The sequence below is a fragment of the Tricharina praecox genome (assembly GCF_024521635.1).
Source record: "Tricharina praecox strain CBS 144465 chromosome Unknown BZA05scaffold_24, whole genome shotgun sequence".
Lineage (NCBI taxonomy): Eukaryota > Fungi > Ascomycota > Pezizomycetes > Pezizales > Pyronemataceae > Tricharina > Tricharina praecox.
The window spans coordinates 1-18,235 of NW_026250426.1; the positions used below are offsets into that span (position 1 = coordinate 1).

At 53.9% G+C, this 18,235-nt stretch overlaps 9 protein-coding genes across 9 annotated transcripts; 5 read left to right on the forward strand and 4 right to left on the reverse strand.

The window, feature by feature from the left end:
• Nucleotides 1-2,377: 2,377 nt before the first annotated feature.
• On the forward strand, nt 2,378-4,486 carry BZA05DRAFT_458347 (serine/threonine protein phosphatase PP2A-2 catalytic subunit; the record flags this gene model as incomplete). Its single annotated transcript, XM_051487601.1, has 8 exons — nt 2,378-3,014; nt 3,274-3,315; nt 3,374-3,479; nt 3,552-3,732; nt 3,794-4,146; nt 4,216-4,288; nt 4,357-4,406; nt 4,464-4,486. Exons 1-8 carry the CDS (start codon nt 2,856-2,858, stop codon nt 4,484-4,486), a joined length of 987 nt encoding a protein of 328 aa, XP_051336662.1. The 5' UTR covers nt 2,378-2,855.
• Nucleotides 4,487-4,933: 447 nt separating this feature from the next.
• BZA05DRAFT_406729 (ubiquinol-cytochrome c reductase) lies at nt 4,934-6,305 on the reverse strand. The gene is made up of 4 exons (XM_051484545.1): nt 5,956-6,305; nt 5,690-5,778; nt 5,341-5,639; nt 4,934-5,266 (listed from the first exon to the last, which is right to left on the reverse strand). The coding sequence occupies exons 1-4, from the start codon at nt 6,227-6,229 to the stop codon at nt 5,233-5,235; spliced, it is 696 nt and encodes a 231-aa protein (XP_051336663.1). The 5' UTR covers nt 6,230-6,305; the 3' UTR covers nt 4,934-5,232.
• A 234-nt stretch (nt 6,306-6,539) lies between these two features.
• On the forward strand, nt 6,540-7,330 carry BZA05DRAFT_426825 (signal peptidase complex subunit 2; the record flags this gene model as incomplete). Its single annotated transcript, XM_051486030.1, has 4 exons — nt 6,540-6,579; nt 6,674-6,708; nt 6,793-7,041; nt 7,115-7,330. The coding sequence occupies 4 exons, from the start codon at nt 6,540-6,542 to the stop codon at nt 7,328-7,330; spliced, it is 540 nt and encodes a 179-aa protein (XP_051336664.1).
• Nucleotides 7,331-7,475: 145 nt separating this feature from the next.
• Nucleotides 7,476-8,219, reverse strand: BZA05DRAFT_447458 (histone-fold-containing protein; the record flags this gene model as incomplete). The annotated part of the gene is made up of 4 exons (XM_051487158.1): nt 7,476-7,774; nt 7,836-7,926; nt 7,984-8,069; nt 8,147-8,219. 4 exons carry the CDS (start codon nt 8,217-8,219, stop codon nt 7,476-7,478), a joined length of 549 nt encoding a protein of 182 aa, XP_051336665.1.
• A 144-nt stretch (nt 8,220-8,363) lies between these two features.
• Nucleotides 8,364-11,533, forward strand: BZA05DRAFT_406736 (chloride channel). Its single transcript, XM_051484546.1, has 10 exons — nt 8,364-8,679; nt 8,731-8,746; nt 8,802-8,960; nt 9,015-9,143; nt 9,210-9,277; nt 9,355-9,714; nt 9,767-9,844; nt 9,897-10,222; nt 10,281-10,828; nt 10,881-11,533. The coding sequence occupies exons 1-10, from the start codon at nt 8,518-8,520 to the stop codon at nt 11,510-11,512; spliced, it is 2,478 nt and encodes an 825-aa protein (XP_051336666.1). The 5' UTR covers nt 8,364-8,517; the 3' UTR covers nt 11,513-11,533.
• Nucleotides 11,534-11,596: 63 nt separating this feature from the next.
• Nucleotides 11,597-12,570, reverse strand: BZA05DRAFT_420993 (HAD-like domain-containing protein; the record flags this gene model as incomplete). Its single annotated transcript, XM_051485673.1, has 5 exons — nt 11,597-11,667; nt 11,714-11,773; nt 11,822-12,344; nt 12,407-12,441; nt 12,519-12,570. The coding sequence occupies 5 exons, from the start codon at nt 12,568-12,570 to the stop codon at nt 11,597-11,599; spliced, it is 741 nt and encodes a 246-aa protein (XP_051336667.1).
• A 488-nt stretch (nt 12,571-13,058) lies between these two features.
• Nucleotides 13,059-14,973, forward strand: BZA05DRAFT_406749 (sensitive to high expression protein 9-like protein, mitochondrial). Its single transcript, XM_051484547.1, has 2 exons — nt 13,059-13,709; nt 13,796-14,973. Exons 1-2 carry the CDS (start codon nt 13,229-13,231, stop codon nt 14,734-14,736), a joined length of 1,422 nt encoding a protein of 473 aa, XP_051336668.1. The 5' UTR covers nt 13,059-13,228; the 3' UTR covers nt 14,737-14,973.
• BZA05DRAFT_406751 (30S ribosomal protein S12) lies at nt 14,974-15,890 on the forward strand. Its single transcript, XM_051484548.1, has 3 exons — nt 14,974-15,358; nt 15,426-15,526; nt 15,590-15,890. Exons 1-3 carry the CDS (start codon nt 14,998-15,000, stop codon nt 15,650-15,652), a joined length of 525 nt encoding a protein of 174 aa, XP_051336669.1. The 5' UTR covers nt 14,974-14,997; the 3' UTR covers nt 15,653-15,890.
• Nucleotides 15,891-15,892: 2 nt separating this feature from the next.
• BZA05DRAFT_406755 (nucleotide-diphospho-sugar transferase) lies at nt 15,893-18,111 on the reverse strand. Its single transcript, XM_051484549.1, has 5 exons — nt 17,583-18,111; nt 17,062-17,502; nt 16,472-17,004; nt 16,320-16,417; nt 15,893-16,256 (listed from the first exon to the last, which is right to left on the reverse strand). Exons 1-5 carry the CDS (start codon nt 17,634-17,636, stop codon nt 16,180-16,182), a joined length of 1,203 nt encoding a protein of 400 aa, XP_051336670.1. The 5' UTR covers nt 17,637-18,111; the 3' UTR covers nt 15,893-16,179.
• Between the last annotated feature and the right edge of the window lie 124 nt (nt 18,112-18,235).

Sequence of the window (18,235 nt, forward strand, 5' to 3'; positions counted from 1 at the left end):
CAATGCGAGGATTTAGTAAACATTTGAATAAGCTTACAAATATACCTAGCCAGTCGAAGCCCTTCGGCGTGGCCGGAAGCACTTCACGACCGCTTCTTCACCTTCTTCTTCACGCTTGCTTGCTTGCTTTTCCTCTGGTCGATAGGACGTATCCTATACTCCCTTTGGCGGCTTATCGTTCCGTCAAATGACCTACGCTTCTCTGAGATTTCCTCTATGATATCTCACACCCGCGCCAGGTGATGGAGCTCTCAGCTCTCCCATTGTTCGCGCATCGCATGCGAGCAGGAGCATAACAGCTGCGTTTCCCCCTGCTGCCCACGCAACCGCTATTCCGGGAGCTTGGAAACCCAACGCTTTCATTTTCTTCGAGGGAGGTAGGTGCTCTATCGTAGGTATCCGAGTTGCGGCGAGAGCGCGCTTAGGTATTCGCCCACGGCCATCGTGCACCAGTACGTACCACGTAGATTGCGGTCGAACTAGCTGGGGGAGGGGTTGTGCAGAAGTTTGGGGAGAGTGGGAGTTCAGCAACCGATCCATTGGGGGGAATTGGTGAAGCCTACGGTAGATTTGGCCCACCATTGTTCCCGAAGTGAGCTCGGCAGGGGGAGCTGGCAATCCAACCGTAGACATGCATCTCTAGATCATGGCGATTGCATGTACATATCCAGTACATCACACGGTTTTGCAAAGTCGAATCACGGTACGTATGTGGAGCTCATAGTGGCCACTCCCGAGATAGGACGCAATACCGATTGGATGACATGGCGATTCCACTTGTCCGTTCTTCCTCGTCAATGAAGTCCGATTCGAGAAGTATCTTCACCGGACTTACAATGGTCCCCCTCGAAAGTGATCGCCGGCAGCGGCGGCGGATGTCGAGTGATGTGCTGTGGCGGCGCCTGTCCATTCATCCACGACGTTGAAACTTGTCCTACCCTGATCTAGGTACTCACGGAGGTGTTTCTCGCTTCTTAATACTGCGATCTATAGAGTATGATACAAAGCACTTTCACGAAGGTTTTTTTTTTGGTTCACCGAGTCCCGATAAGTGCATGCGACCATCCACATCATGGCAGCGCATGCACATACATATGTACGAATACCCATGCTCCCGACACATCTGGACCACATTTTCAGCCTACGCAAGACCATGATGACGCACTTTCACGGAGGCACATGATGGTTCGGGTATTCTGGAGTCCATACCCGAGTGCTATTTCATGATTCACTATAGCTACTGGAGCACGGAGAGGCCAATCCTTCCGCTCGGTCTCATCTGGGGCTCTCACTGCTACATACTATGGGGGATATCCGAGGAGCCCAGAGAATCTACGCCAAAAAGCCCTCGCTGGCGAGCTCACTCCCAGCCAGTGGGTTGGTTGAACATAGAACAAAGGATCCTCCCCAAATACTCCATGGCACTTTCAACTACCGTACTACCTCCAAGACTACTAAGGAGCCGGAGCAAGCTATGCATTCCGATGGGTTGGCAGTCCTATATAACCGGTGCAGCGGACGGCCGATGAAGCGGGAAGGTTCGAGCTCGTTCGTGCCCACAATGACAAAAAGGCCAAGTAGAGTTACAACGGCACCCCTCTCCACCATCCACCCTCCAACCTCCACCCTCCACCCTTCATCCTTCATCCTTCACCCTCACCCCCACCCTCACCCTCACCCTCACCACCCTCGACCTAGCTATAGTACGGCCCAACATCACTCCAAAACTGGAAGCGAAAAGCATCGCGGAGAATCGAGCGCTAGAAATATCCGACAAAGGTGCGGTTGCGGTTGACCTCGACGTGGGTCTCTTCGACGTGGTTCAAGGGCACCTGGTATCCTATTGTAGTCTCGCCTTGTGATTGCGTTCTCCAGCTGCGCGGATGAACGTGCGGATCAAGGATACCGTAACGGAGCATTCTATGTCGGTGGGGTCAACGCATAGAAAGGTGCTTCGCTGGCGAATCTCGGGCATCGCGGAAGTGTGGCTGTTGGAATTGTGTTCGGAGGATCAAAGGTCTTCATGTTGAGGATTTTGTTCGGCGGATCAAAGGTCTTCATGGTGAGGGTTTGAGGTGGAGTGAGGTCAGAGGTGCAGGGGTCACGCAGCGAAGACGGAGCGAGCAGGTGGAGGGGCAGGAGAAAAAGTTAAACTCTATTGCGTGGCCACGTGACAGCCAAGATCAGCTTCCGTGGGGAAAGTTCACGAGCCGAAAGCAAGCTGAGCTGTGGTTACAGCCTCTTCTATTTCGCTGCAGGTTCCAGGACCTGGGGAACTTACTCAGCTCGTATTGTTTGCCGCTCTAATGGCTGCTAATTCCTCTTGGTTACCGCTTTTGGCATGGCTATTGCCGTTGTCGCCCGCCAGTCGCGCTCACCCCGCCCCGCTTATCTCGCTCATTGCCCCTTGTGAGGTGTGTTGTGTTGTGTTTCTTCGGTCGGCCGGTCGCTGTCGGTCTACTCTACTTCAGAGTTGTTGCTTTCACCTTTCCAACTCCTACCTCCAATTTGCTTCCTATCCAACCCCTCCTTACCTTACCTTACCCCCCCACACAACAACCACTACCAACACAAACAACTACCACCACCCCCCCCTCCCCCAACCCAACCCAGCCTCATCATCATCATCAAAAAAAAACTCCAGTCGCGGAACTTGACTCGTCGAACCTCACCCACGAGATCGAATAACGTCCTCGTTACATACCCCCCTCCATCCCCCCGCATCTGCCTCCCCACAAGCCCCGTCTCACTTAGGACAACCCAACGCAAAACTACCACTACAAGCACACCCAACCGATCTCCTTCTCCTACCACCACTACCACCAGCAGCAACCCCCCACAACCAAGAAAGAGGCATGGATACCAAGATGGAAGACGTCGGGGGAGCCCCCCCTCCACCCTCGAGCATAGCTGTTCAGGATTCTTCGTCGATAAACGAGCTGGATGGTTGGATTGCGACGTTGATGCAGTGCAAGCAGCTCAGCGAGTTGGACGTGCAGCGGCTCTGCGAGAAGGTACTATCACACTATCACACCCACAATGATCTCGATCGCGATCTTTTCCTCCCTCCTGTCCGCCCGGACCGGACTCAAATTATCTGATACAACGCATCTCTGCTTCCGGGCGGGAAGCTTGCTCCGAACTGGCGCGGGATGGGATGGGATCGGATGGGAATGATGGATGCATGCGGCGGGCGGACGATGAGGTTGCGAAAAAATAGTCATGTTGAAGGAAGTCTTGCTGACTTCTTCCCTTTGTTGGCTGCGGCGGTAGGCTAGGGAGATCCTCCAAGACGAGTCCAACGTTCAGCCGGTGGTATGTTGGCCCACCATCATCCCTCTGAGATTCCCCCAGAAACTGATGAGCACCCAAGAGATGCCCGGTGACAGTGTGTGGAGATATCCATGGACAGTTCCACGACCTCATGGAGCTTTTCCGAATCGGAGGGCCTAACCCAGACACCAACTATCTCTTCATGGGTACGCTACCACCACCATCAATTCACATCTCTTTGATAAATACCGTGCCGCTCTAAAAGTATGAAAACCCAGGTGACTACGTCGATCGTGGATACTATTCGGTGGAGACAGTCACGCTGCTGGTAGCTCTGAAGATTCGTTACCCCCAGCGAATCACCATATTGCGAGGAAACCACGAGTCTAGGCAGATCACGCAGGTGTATGGTTTCTACGATGAGTGCTTGCGCAAGTACGGCAACGCGAACGTCTGGAAGTATGAGAACCTTTGCACTCGAGCTTGGGATGTGTACGATTGCTGACGGAAAGCTGCGCAGATTATTCACGGACCTGTTTGACTACCTACCCCTCACCGCCCTGATCGACAACCAGATCTTCTGTCTTCACGGCGGTCTGTCACCCAGCATCGACACTCTAGACAACATTAGGGCGCTCGACCGTATCCAAGAGGTGCCCCACGAGGGGCCGATGTGCGATCTGCTATGGTCAGACCCCGACGACCGCTGCGGATGGGGAATATCGCCTCGAGGAGCTGGATACACGTTCGGACAGGACATATCCGAGGCGTTCAACCAAAACAACGGGCTCACACTTGTCGCACGAGCCCATCAGTTGGTCATGGAGGGGTATAACTGGTCGCAAGACCGTAATGTCGTCACTATTTTCTCAGGTATGTCGTCTTGTGCCCGGGGTATCTCATTCAACCACATCCTTGGTGTATGCTGACACCGACCAATAGCACCGAACTATTGTTATCGATGTGGTAATCAAGCGGCGATCATGGAGATTGACGAACATCTCAAATACACTTTGTATGCAGACCCCGCCGAGAAGAACGCAGCAAAAAATTGGAATGACATTGTACTGACTTGGTGCACAGCCTGCAGTTTGATCCTTGCCCGAGAGCCGGCGAGCCGATGGTTTCAAGGCGTACGTTTCCTCGCCCTCCTTACTTCGATTGTGCCCATATTAACAGTATGCTCTTAGGTACACCGGATTACTTCCTCTAGATCATGGATTAGAAATAGTACAAAGAATGCGGGAGCAGAATACACATCCTACCACCACCAAAAGCGTCATCATAGATGGGGGGAGGAGGGGGAGGAGGAGGATGCTGGGGTTTGTGTGCGTACTGTCAAAAAGCATGTGTCACGGCGACTTCTGAATCCCTAATAACTTTGTTCGACCCCTCGTGTTCCTTTGCCTGCCATTACATCCCACGTTGCTGAGCTGAGATCCGTCCGTTCGATTGATGCTTGTATATATCTCTTTAGTGCTTTGTAGTTTTCTCTGTTGCTGTCTATGGTACCCTCGTGTGCTTTCCTTTGTGTTCGCAGCTTGTTCTTTTTACACCTTGCTTTTCGGTTGTTTTGTCGGGAGGTTGTGGTGCAGTACGGGGATAGAATTCTCCATTTTCTTTCCTTCTAATCGAGATTATTCCGTCGCATATCTACATTGACCTTGCGCTATCCCGTTTGTCCTCGTTTGTGAAAGCATGAAAGAGAGGTATTGTAAGTAAGTAAACTGCAATAACGACGACCTCCACCTCGCAACAGAATACAACGCTTGATTGTAAATCCCCATATGGTAGATAGAATTTGAAGATGAGGAAAAAATGGGCTTGTTGACACCGACACTTCTAAACCCCTCTCACCCCGTTTGATACAAATGGCATTTTTACTGCTTCCCTCTGCTCCCTCTCTACAGTCTAGAAACCAATCGAAGGCCGACGGAAACCGATCCAAGAAGCCGAGGTTTAACCGATGATGAGCTTTCCATCCTCGGGGAAGCTATATATCCGTGTAAGCACACACATATGCGGGGGGGAGGGCTATGGAGTAGCGGGTGCATGGGGGTGACATACTCATACTCGGGAATCTCCAGATTCAGCGGCGCGGGGCCCCGTCGGATACGTCCAGAGATATCGTAGTGCGATCCGTGGCAAGGACAGAACCAACCACCGAAATCACCGGCCTCGCCGATGGGCACACAACCTAAGTGGGTGCAGATTCCGAGCATGATCAGCCACTCGGGGTTCTTGACGCGGTCGGCGTCGGCCTGCGGGTCGCGGAGCGACTCGATCTTCACTTTGTTCGCCTCCTCGATCTCGTCGGGTGTGCGGTGGCGGATGAAGACTGGCTTGCCGCGCCATTTGATGATAACCTGTAAAGTGTGAGTGCGTGTGTGGGAAATGGAGGGGCGGTGGGACCGACGTTCTTGCCCTCTGGGATGCTGCTGAGGTCGACTTCTACCTTGGCCATGGCAAGGACATCGGCTGAGGCGGACATGTTGACGAGGAAGTCTGTGGTGGTGAGTCAGCCATCCATCAATCCCTTGTGGAATTGATCGCATCCGATCTCGTATTGCTAGGTGGAGGAGTGAAATTGTGGGATTGTAGAGTTGGACATAATTGCATCATGCATCCGTTCTCACCCCCTCCACCCCTCACCCCCTCCACCCCGGCAGCAAGTCAACCTACCCTGAACAGTAGCCTTCGCTCCGGCCGCCGACAGAGCACCCATAGTTCCGACCATGAAGTACCCAAACACCTGATTGCCACGGGTTCCAGTCGAGGACCGGTACTTCGAGAAGTCCGGGATTTTTGTGGTCTGGTGAGCGGAAGCACCCGCGAACGGGCTCTTGTAGGTATCCGCAGTATCCGAGGAAGAGTTGCGGGCCTGCATGGCGGCCGCGGCGGTGGGGCGCAGAGTGCGGAGGGCGCGCGTGGCGGTGGTGCGGACGGCGGAGCTCATTGTTGTGGTGTGGTTCGTGAACGTGAGGGGAGATGGTGGATGGGTGCAGAGGGTGGGTTGCGGCGGTTTCGGAGAGAATTGGGTGATGTCGGAGAGACTTTGAGGCGCTTTCTTTTTTTTGACTAATGCCGATAACCGGACGCTGATTGGTGACCCAAGACCGCAACCACAACAACCGTGGCCAGAACTCGAGACCGTATAGTACCACCGCAACGGAGGCATAGGGAGAAATAAACAACCACCACCGAACGAACGAACAGAACTCCCGATTGATACCTTCACTCACCAGCGAATTATTCACTCAGCAGTCATGGCCGATAAACCAAAGGTTAACTTGTATGCGATCTCCGGTAAGTTGCGCGTGCTGTGTCTCCACACACCCTACACACCTTCCATGCGCCCGATGAATTTCCGCTAACCGTTCGTTGACTCGACGCCAAACAGAGCTCAAGAACACTACCGACGATGCCATTCCACCTGTGCGTCTCTATCCTATCCCGTCCTCACCAAAGCTGTGCCGAGGAAAGAAGAAGAAGAAGCTTAGCTAACATCTTCCCCAACAGTACATGAAGTCTCTCGGCTTCAAGCAATCCAACATCTACACGGACGTGCGTCTAGCGATCGGCTTCACCGCATGCGCGATAGCCGGCGCAACCTTCTACTTCGACTACACCGTCGCGAACTTCGAGAAGACCAAGGAATACACACTGTACGCCGTCGTCGCGTACTTCGTTCTCAACACCATCTTGACGTGGTGGATATGGGGAGTTGAGGGCAGCAAGGTGTTTGTCGGCGAGCGCAACGGGGTCAAGGTGCGCCTCTGCGTATGAACGAGTGCATGCAGAGGTATGATGACTGACTTGTGTGTGTTGGGCCGCATTGTAGATCGTCCTCGAGAGCTCCTCCGAGAAGTACACGCCCGTCTACGAGCTTAAGGTCACTAAGACCGAGAAGGGAAAGACAACCACTACGACAGCAAAGAACCCATTCTCGGGCTGGTATGATCAGCAGGGATACTTTGTCGAGAAGCCGTTCATGGCGTTCCTGCAGAACACGATTCCGGGACTTTCGAGTGTGGACGAGGTTACCAAGGCGAACTAGAGCAAGAAATAGTGGGCGGATGGGCACTGGCGGTTCTGTTTCCACATGCAAGACTTGTACGATTGCTTAGCTTAAGGATATCTAAGGCGTTCTGGTGGTTCGAGTACGGGATGGTCGTGCTATTGTGCACGAAACAATCCTGCAATCATCCCATAACCACATCCTCATCGTCCGAAATCTCCACTCCAGTCTCTTCCGCCTTCCCCTTCCCCTTCTGTGAAGACGCTCCCTCATCCAACTCCGGCTCCGGCGTAGCCTCCACCCGATCTACCGCTGCTTGCTTCGGCTTCATTAGCGTGCTCAGCGTCGTCTGTCCCGTCTCAGCCACAGCCGTCTTCTTTTTCGACTTCGCCGCCTTCGTCTCCCTCGTCTGCTTAACCGCCACTGTCTGGGGCACGACGTCCGACAGAAACTCTAGATTATCTATCCGAGCCACGGCGTTTGCTGCATTCCCCACGGACATACTGTAAGCCATAGTAGACGGCGTGGAAACGCACCTACGCACCGAGGTCTTTGTATTGCACCGTCTTGCGCTGTTTCCGCTCCGCGGCGAGAGTTTTGACGCCTTGCTCAGCGAGGTATTGTATAAACATCTCCTGTAGACATCGAGTGAATCAGCCAGTGCGAAACTGGTTGGGGCGGTGTGGACTCACTGTCGCTATGGAGATGAGGTGGGTCGCCTGCTTGTTGCATTGGTATACGTCTTCGTCGGTCTTGATAATTTTCATCACTCGAGCTCCTACATGCATGGAATGGTCAGTACGCAAAGAGTGGGGCGGCGGATTGAAGACTGAGGAGAGTAAGGGATGGAGGTACGAGGCAGCATGGAGTGGCCCGTGGCGCTGTCGGGGTCCAGGTAGTTTGCGGACACAGCGGGTTTGGGAGGCATTGTAGAAGTTGGTGGGAGTGACTCTCAAGGGAATAGTAACTGAAGAAGTTGCAGTTGCATGTATCTCGAAGTCTCGACGCGTAGTGAAACTGGGAGACGTGGTGGTGCTAAAGTAGGTATGACACGCACGCTCTCACCGAGCTATCTAACCCTATCATCCCCGTCCAGTCCGGAGGGAGCGTCGACCATCATCCACCACCCTATATACAACGCCATCCGTCGGGGCTGTCTCAAGCTAAAACGAAACACATTCCGATCCCCCCCACCTACCACCCCGCCAAACGCGGACTCGGATGTCATGACCACACCTCACTTGCGCACCCACCTGCGCCGACCCTCCATCTCGTCGCGCCTCTCGTTCGCGATCTCTACGCACTCAGCTGAGGCCGGCGCTGCCCGCGAAGACGTTGCCGGCACCCACGAACATGTTGAGGAGATTGAGGAGATTCGGAGATATGAGGTGTGTCTCTGTCGAGTGAAGTGAAGGAGGGCGCGGTGCTGATGGGAACAGGATTTTACCACTATAGGTTCGACGCTCTCGTCCCCACGGCAGCTGACCGATAGCTGACGGTAGCTTCACAGACTGGGTTCAGGATGCTGCGCGCGCCCAGCTACAACGGAGGATCTCGAGAAAGAATAGAGATGGGTTCTTCCGTCGGGGCGGAGGTGCAACGGGCTGGCGGAGGAAGCTGTACGAATCCTATGATGCTGGACAGGCGTGGATTGTGATTACGATAATAGGTTGGCGCTGCTGCTACTGTGGAGGAGAGGTCATAAGGCTGAGATTTTATACAGGTGCCGCCATCGGTCTTAACGCTTCGTTTCTGAACATCGTCACCGAGTGGCTGGCGGACATTAAACACGGTCACTGCACCACGGCATTTTACTTGAACGAAAACTTTTGCTGCTGGGGGGCCGAAGGCAGTAGGTAGCCGCCTGTCAGTTTTAGGCCGAGAGCTTCCGGGGAGAGCTAACGAGCATTGTATGCAGCATGCGCCGAGTGGAAGCCTTGGAGTAGGATCTGGCCCATAAGTTACATTCTCTACATATTGTTTTCTGTACGTCTTGTGTTCGTCCAACCGTCGGTCTCTCTCCGCTCTACCGGGCGCGAAATTGAATGAGTGGGACCACATAGATACTCTTCGCCTTCACCTCCGCAATCTTAGTTAAGTCCTTCGCACCATACGCTGCCGGCTCCGGAATCTCAGAGATCAAATGCATTATTGCCGGCTTCGTGATGAAGGGCTTCCTCGGATGGTGGACACTGTTTATCAAATCGATCGGGCTGCCACTGGCTATTGCGTCTGGACTGAGCGTCGGAAAGGAAGGGCCCAGTGTCCATTATGCCGTCTGCGCAGGAAACGTCATCAGCAGGTGCTTTGATAAGTACAAGAGGAATGCCTCGAAGATGCGAGAGATCATGTCGGCATGTGCGGCGGCGGGTGTGGGTGTGGCTTTTGGATCGCCTATCGGTGGCGTTTTGTTCTCCCTCGAGGTTAGACCTCTGTCCTAAGTATACTGGACGGCCATACTGACGATTCCCGAAGGAAATGTCCACCAATTTCCCGTTGAAGACTATGTGGCGCAGTTACTTCTGTGCGCTGGTTGCTACAGCCGTGTTGGCGGTATGTACCCCACTTACTTCCTGGGGCTACGATGTCTGACCGCAGTACGTAGGCCATGAATCCATTCCGTACAGGACAACTCGTCATGTTCCAAGTCCACTACGACCGAGATTGGCACTTCTTCGAAGTGGTTTTCTTCATCATACTCGGTATCTTTGGTGGCTTGTATGGTGAATTCGTGATCAAGTGGAATCTCCGTGCACAGGCTTTCCGGAAACACTATCTCACGAAATATGCTATCGCCGAGGCAACGTTCCTGGCGGGTGCTACTGCGGTGATATGCTACTTCAACATGTTCCTCAGAATCGATATGACCGAGAGCATGGAGATTCTGTTCAGAGAGTGTGAAGGTGCCCACGATTACAATGGACTCTGCCAGTACGCTCGTCCGTCCTGGTGTTGTTGTTGCGATTGCGAACTAATGATGTGTCTACAGACCCAGCCATCGTTGGTCGATGGTGTTTTCCCTCATCATGGCCACCGTTATCCGTATCTTTTTCGTCATAATATCGTACGGATGTAAAGTCCCAGCCGGTATCTTTGTCCCGTCCATGGCTATCGGTGCCTCGTTCGGCCGAACAGTTGGAATCCTTGTTCAAGCGCTCCACGAAGCCGCTCCGAACTCCCGCTTCTTCGCCAGCTGCCAACCCGACATTCCGTGCATCACACCAGGCACGTACGCATTTCTTGGGGCGGCTGCAGCTCTCAGTGGGATAATGCACATCACTGTGTCTGTGGTGGTCATCATGTTCGAGCTCACAGGCGCGCTGACGTATATCCTCCCCACCATGATCGTTGTTGGCGTTACCAAGGCTGTCTCGGAACGCCTGGGGAAGGGTGGCATTGCGGATAGGATGATCTGGTTCAATGGGTTTCCATTTTTGGATCATAAGGAGGATCACTCTTTTGGTGTCCCTGTGTCCCAAGTTATGAACGATGATCTATGTGTGATACCTGCGTCAGGGATGACTTTGGGAGAACTAGGTTTGTTTGCGTTTTCTCTGGTAGGAGGGTGTTCCAGCTGACTCTCCAATAGAGCAAATACTTGCAACAACCAAATACCAAGGTTTCCCCATAGTCCAAGATCGCACCTCGAAACTGATCATGGGCTACCTCAACCGGTCAGAGCTCAATTACGGCGTTGATCGCGCAAAACGCCAACGCTCCATCCCCTTCAACGCACGTTGTTTCTTTACCCCACCACAGCAGAATCTCACTCCCGCAACCGCGACAATCACAGTTTCCGCGTCTTCCTTCTCCGGTGGCGGCTTCTCCGTCGATTTCGCACGCTTCGTCGACCCAACTCCGTTAACAGTGCACCCACGCCTTCCCCTGGAAACCGTTATGGAGATCTTTAAGAAAGTCGGGCCTCGGGTTGTGCTGGTCGAGCATCGTGGAAAGCTCTGTGGTATCGTCACGAGAAAGGATGTGCTCCGCTTCCAGTTCAAGATGGAGAATCGCGAGCACCCCAGGAATGAAGATGATATCGAGGAAGATCGATACAGAGAGGAGAAGCTGTGGGAGCTTATTGCGCGCTCGGCGGCGTGGGCGAAGAGGAAGCTACGGTTTTGGGAGAGGCAAAGGAGGACGCCACCAAGTCCGGAGGGGGAGATTAATGATGGTGTAGATGGCGATGGTGAGGTGGAGCTTGATGATCGCAGAAGATGATAATGGAAACGACTTGGAGGTTATGTCTATAGTTCTAGTTCGATTTCTGTGGAATGGAAGTGCTCTAGATCAAGGAAAGAACGCTCAACGGTTCTCCGCAACGTCGGCGGCCGTCTTGACTCCCTCTACTACGCTCTTAACGTCTCTCATGATGTCTGCAATAGTCAGCTCGTGTCGACGATGAATTGGATGGATCCTTACCGCTGAAATCATCGAACACCTTGTACGGCACATTCTCTGCCTGACAATACTTGATGAGATCTGTCACATATCAGCCCTGCGCCCCTCCAGCTTTCTCACCGTACTCACCATGTCCCGCCTTTGCAAACAGCAAATCCGTTTCTCTTGCCGCACTAAGATCTGACACACCGTCTCCACAGTAAAAGAAGACCGGCTTCTCCACGCCCTCCGCCAACTTCCCCCTCGCCTCCTTAAAGGGTTTAATGGCCCTACTCTTATCATGTCCAAAATGCGACTCATCATGAAACACGATCTCCCAACCGCCCTCCCACTCCTTGACGCCGTTCGCGAGGATCTCGATCTTCTCGTCGGGGCCCAGCAGCTTCTCGAGCAGCGCACGGATCAGTGGCTCCATGCCGGACGACAAAATGATCACGGGGATATCCTGCGTTTGGCACCATTCGTAGAATACTTTGAAGCCGGGGTCTAGCTGGATGTGCGACAGGAGGATGTCGCGGCATTCGCTCATCGTCTTGTGCGGAGACACGGAGCTCAGCATCGCGTGGAAGCCGTCGCGGAAGCTGAGACGCCCTGCGAGGATCTCGGCGCCGAGCGTGCGCCGTTGAGTGTAGCCGAAGCCGATGTTGTCGACCTACGATGGGTGAGTAAGGGAGGGACTGGGGGAGGAGGAGGAGGAGCAGGGGGAAGGCGCACAAGGTAGTCATTGCTATCCGTCAATGTGATCGTTCCTATCGCAGTTCCAGTCAGCCTCTGTCTCTATCTCTCGAACCCGAACCCGTTCCTTCTTCCGGCCGGCCGTTCATACCGTCAAAATCGGTGAAGACAATCGCCTTGTGGTTCAAATCGACGGTGGCCATGGTTGCTTCTGTGAATGTATGTGGAGACTTTGGGTGAGGTGTACCCCCGCCATTTGTACTCTACTTCAGGGCCCCACCCATGATGGTTCGTACACACATGGCTCGGCATGCTTTCCCGTTTGTTCAGTGCCTAGTGATGCGGAAGTGTAGATCTTCGCTGTGCCTTCTGCCGTTATCTTCCCCTAAATGCCGAGGGAAGGGCGTGTTCGGTGCGGGTGAGATTATGGCACTTGGCGGTGGAGTTGATTGAGGGCTTTGTGGTGGGTCTATGACGCTGCTTGACCGGGGCTTTTTAATACCGAAAGCGGCCCGTAAAAATACACGTGCTGGAATGGGTGGTACGGCGGTCCTTACGGTTCAGAAAGTGGCACAGAATGAGACGTTGCAACAGCCTCTGTATCGCAGCTTTGGCTTTCGTGTGCTGTAGAATTTTAGCTTCAATGGAGTTGTCGGTCCTGGCCCCGGAAGTTTTGAAGCCCCATTAAAACCCGGCGGTGCTACACGTTCCATCACTCGTGTACGGATTACCGTCTCCGGCTAGCCGGAATTGACGTCGCCCGCAAGATGTCTCTCCACCAGCGACCGAGCCTCAACTCCCCATGCTCGACGAGCAATCTTCCACCCATTGACCCAGTCAACATCGTCCTTCTCCGCCGCGATGAGGCCGCTTCTACGAACACTCGTGGCGAGACCCACGTCGACTCTCCTCCCGCGCACTGGCCACCTGGCAAACTTCCGGCAGCAGCAGCAGTCAGCACCTTCAACATGTCTCCGATGTCAATCTCACACTAGCCAGCTCCAGCTCGCATGGACTCGTCAATTGCGATTCTACTCTTCGGAGATAGATAAACCAAAAGATGCGGATAAGAAGCCCGTAGAAGGGGTGTCGGAGTCGGAAACCACACCGGAATCCAAGGTCACGCCGGAATCGAAACCCACACCGGAATCGAGTGTCCCACCTACCAACAGCCTTCGCAACCTCCCCTCGCAGCGAGAACTGCGCCGCTCCGAGGCGTCAAAACGGTTCTCGAAGGCAATGGACGACCTACAGACTGCCGTGTTCACCGCGGGACAGAAGCTCAACATCCTGACGGGGTACTCGGACATTGAGACATTGAAGAAGGCGATTGATGCGCTTGGTATGGCTCATTGTTGACGGGAACGGGGGGAGGGGGGGGGTAGGGGGAGCATGACGGGGCTAATGAGTGGGGAGAATGATTTGTAGAGCGCCACGTTCAAGCCTCGCGCCTTGCCGTACGGAACGCGAAGGAGGAGTACCAAAACGCGATCAACCGGCGGTCCGCATCGCAGCGCGAAGTCAACGAGCTCCTACAGCGGAAGCATGCGTGGTCAACAACGGATCTGGAACGCTTCACGCAGCTGTACCGGTCCGACCACACCAACGAGCAGGCGGAGCGCGCGGCGGAGGAGCAACTGTCACAGGCGGAGAGAACGGCGGATGAGGCGCAGGATCAGCTGGCGAGGAGCATACTTGCCCGGTACCACGAGGAGCAGATTTGGTCTGATAAGATTCGGAGAGCCAGTACGTGGGGTACGTGGGGATTAATGGGATTCAACGTCCTGCTGTTTATTGTAGTCCAATTGGGGCTGGAGCCATGGAAGAGGCGGAGGCTTGTTGGTGGCTTTGAGGAGAAGGTCAGGGAGGTGATCCAGGAGGAAAACAAGAAGTACGTGCTGTCCAGCGTACCAACGGCGCTGGCACCCGAGGATGGGGAGGTGTTGTTGGTTGCGGAGAACACCACCGAAATATCTACACCGAACGAAACGGCGACGGAGACAATGGAGGAGGTCACATCAGACCTGGTTGAAGTCGCGGCCATCGAGGAGGCACCCATCCCCGTTACTCTAGAACCCGAGCCCGAGGTCACCGCGGTCGGAGAAGGAGAGTCCGTCGCCGAGCAGCAGGAGCAACAGGCATGGTCACGAGGCGAGTCGGCAGTAGAGCACCAAGCCTGGGCACTGGGCGAGCTGACCTGGGAGAAGGTGAAACTTATGAAAGAGAAGGCTAAGGCACTCGTGAGCGAGCATGAGGTGGTGCTCACGCAGAGGGAGCTGACGACGATTGCGGCGGAGGGTGTTGCCGTAGGAGCGCTGCTCACGGGATTGGGTGTGACCATTGTTCGCTATTTCATAGCGAGCCGGTAGCGAAGTTCCGTTGGATTTCAGTTGCATTGTAGAATTCTGGCTAGAGAAGATGGTGTATCTATACTACAGTAAAGTACGGTGGCCGTTAGATGCCACCATCATTCATACCACCGTGAGGACATCACTCGACCCCGCGGTTCCACCATCCGACTCGGCAACTTCCGAAGCACCGCCGCTTACCCGGTTGTCATTACCTGCTCTCCAGAACCCGTCTGTCCCACCTCCAAAAAATCCGCAAGCTCACCTCCCCACGCCCGCACAATGTTCGCCCTCCGCACTGCCTTCGCCCACGTCCGGCTGACCGCCGCCACCGCCGCCACCTCCGCCGTGCACCTTTCTCCACGGCTGCCGATGCTCACGCGCGTTCCCGCACCCATCATCGCACCGACGATCCCCCGGCGCTGGGCAACCTTCAACCAGGTGCTCAAGGGCTGCCGCAAGCAGGCGCGGGCGCGCAAGCCCGTGTCCCCCGCACTGTCGAAGGGAAAGCGACCGTGCATGAAGGGCGTGTGCATCCGTGTCACTGTCATGAAGCCTAAGAAACCCAATTCTGCGGAGCGAAAGATCGCCCGTGTCAAGCTCAGCAGCGATCAAGTCGTTACGGCGTACATTCCTGGTGAAGGTGAGTGGAGAGTGATGGCGGGTGGTGGGATGGCGGGATGGAGGGTTGGGGCTGATTGTATACCTAGGTCACAATGTGCAGCAGCATTCGGTCGTGCTGGTGCGCGGTGGAAGGGCCCAGGATTGTCCTGGTGTCAGATACCATCTTATTCGGGGTGCTATGGATTTGGTATGTCCCTGTGGCTGGAAGTGAGAGTATGATGGGGTTGGGTGGAATGCTGACTGCGTGAAGGGCGGTGTACCGAACAGGATTACGTCCAGGTCCAAGTATGGAACCAAGAAGACGAAAGCTTAGAGCTGTTGATGAGGAGGGGGTTACGGTGTTGTACTATAGAGGGCAATGGCACATGGTGGACGGATTTGGGCTTTCTCGATTGGAGGAGAGGTTTGGATACCTAGTCCATGTGGTGTCACTCGGAGTTGTGAAATCGATCGCCAGTCAGCAGCTATTTCCATGCTGTTCCGGCACTGGATAATTCATGGTGTGTGGGGTATGCAAGGATTCTAGGCCTGTCGGGCTGTGAGAGGTGACGACGCCTTCTGCGTAAGTTCAGTCATTTTCAGCCGTGAGGCAACAGTTCACAGCCGCAGCCGCAATGCATCCTCACCTCCACATCTTCAGCTAATAAACAATACGTTATCGGTATCGGACCACTTTATTCCACATTCCCGCCGCACTGTTGAATAGCTGGTCCGTCCATATCTCATCTATCCCTAGTTATGTCCGATACAATCCCGTCGTATCAAATCAGAAAAAGTAGGTACAACAAAACAGTAGGAAAATAAAAAATAAAAAACGGAATACACGTGAAGGAAGTTTTTTTAGTCCATCTGCTTTTCGTATCCCGCCGGCTTCACCAAGCCGTTCATCTCAAAGAATCGTGACGTGCATGAATAACCTGAAACGCACAATATTAGTATTTATGCGGGGGTATACGTGGGGGCGGGGGTAGGCAACGCACCCTTCCAGTCAAAGTTCTTCTTGGGGTCGCAGGTGCACTTGAGCTTCAGCCTGTCCTCCTCAGAGGTGGGACAGTGGGTGAAGGGGACGTGGTAGTAACTTCAATCGGTCAGCGAATGGTTCAATTGCAGTGGCAGAGTGAGTCAAGCATACCCTATATCGTTGAAGAAGTGGATCTCATCCTTGGGCAGTAGCAATGCAGCGGCGATACTGTGAACAGGTGCATCACCCCATCTCTCGTAGAAGAAACCACCATCCTGATCAAGCCTGTTGAAGAATTCCGTGTACGCCTTGCCTCGCCAGAAGTTAAGGTTGCCGACCTCGAAGTTGGACCAGAAGTGGCAGCGGTTGTAATTGACACCGGCGTCGTCGCTGACGAATTGCATTCCATTATTCTTAGCAATGTGCTCTGGGTGCTCCTTCATAAAGGTCTTGACGCTATTCCAAAGTGTGGGAATGGTCTCGACGTATTCGTAGAGCGACAGAGTAAAGCCATAGTTCTTCTTGTTGTCCTTCATGTACTTGAACACGTCGTAGTCGATGTCGCAGTACAGCTCAATGGAGGGCTCGACACGCCAGTAGTATTCGTAGTCAAGCATCAGCTCCTGTTGGAAGAAGAAGCCAGACTCGAAGCGGCACATGTGGCGGTACGAGATCGAGTCTCCGTAGATGATGCCTTTCTTGTGCTGTGGAAGGAATCCTATCAGCAGTTATACGATCAGAGCACAACTGTTGATACATACCATATCCTCGCGGACTTGCTTGGCCTTATCCTGATCGATGTGATCGGGGAAGCTCCAGTGCTTCTTCGGGATCTCACCATACTTCGCTGTGCCGCTGACGAGCGCAGTAGTAACCTTTTTGAAGTCGTCATCGAAAGGCTGGTCGTTCAAGAAAACCCAATCGTAGTGGAACTTGCGGTTGAAGCGGTCCTCAACCATGCGGATCGACTTGGCGATCTCCCAGATATCGTTGTTGCGGGCGAGGGTGACGAAGGTGGCATTTGCCCGCTCACCGGGAAAGACGGCCTGGGGGAAGCCAGCAGGTGTGTTCACAGTCGTGTCCTTAGCTGGTGTGTTGGCAGCTGCGGCCAGCCGTTGCGCCCTCTGGATTTCAGCGACGTCTGGAAGTGGGACCTTGGTGTCGTAGGCACTGGTGTAGACCTTGTAGAATACGATGAGGGACTGGAAACGACGACAGATTCTGGTCAGCTTGCTACTACGACGAGGAGTGCCTCAGAGAGGCCAGACTTTCAAACACATACGAAGAATGCCAGTAGGGCGAAGCGCAGAGTGCGGGTGTTCTGTGGAGTTGGCATGTTGACGGATTGTAGGCGGCGACCGACGAAGCGAGGTCGTCGTCACTATGAGGACAGAGGGAACGAGTGCGTGGTGGATCTGGCCTATGCTATTTCCTATCGCATGAGCACGAGAAGACCGGAGAGTACTATAAGAGCGATGGCGGTGGAAGAGCGGACCAGACGGGGAAGAGAAAGTCGGGACAAGAGGGACTCTTCTCTCAGTGTGTGTGTCTCTCTCTCTGTCGGGGGTGCGGAAGCGAACGGTCGTAGAAGGAAGGACGTAATGTAGCGGTGGGGATGTGACGGTTCGCAGAACAAGCAGTAATGGAGGTGGGAGGTACTGAAAGTACCGCGAAGACAAGGACAGGTACACAAGCACGCTGTCTGGGGGGAATGGAAGATATAACTAGCGGTTGCGTTGCGGTTGTGTGTTCGTTCAATAGGTGTTCTGGAAGCTGAGCTGAGCTTCACATATAAGGAAGGAGAATTTATTTTATTTTTGGGGCTCAAACAGAGCTATGCGCGCATACGTAGATTTAGGATTGCTTTTTTGCAGGAGGTAAGCAAGTGGCACGTACTTGCGAATAGGAGGCCAAATTTAACGCCCGTTGCAGGCA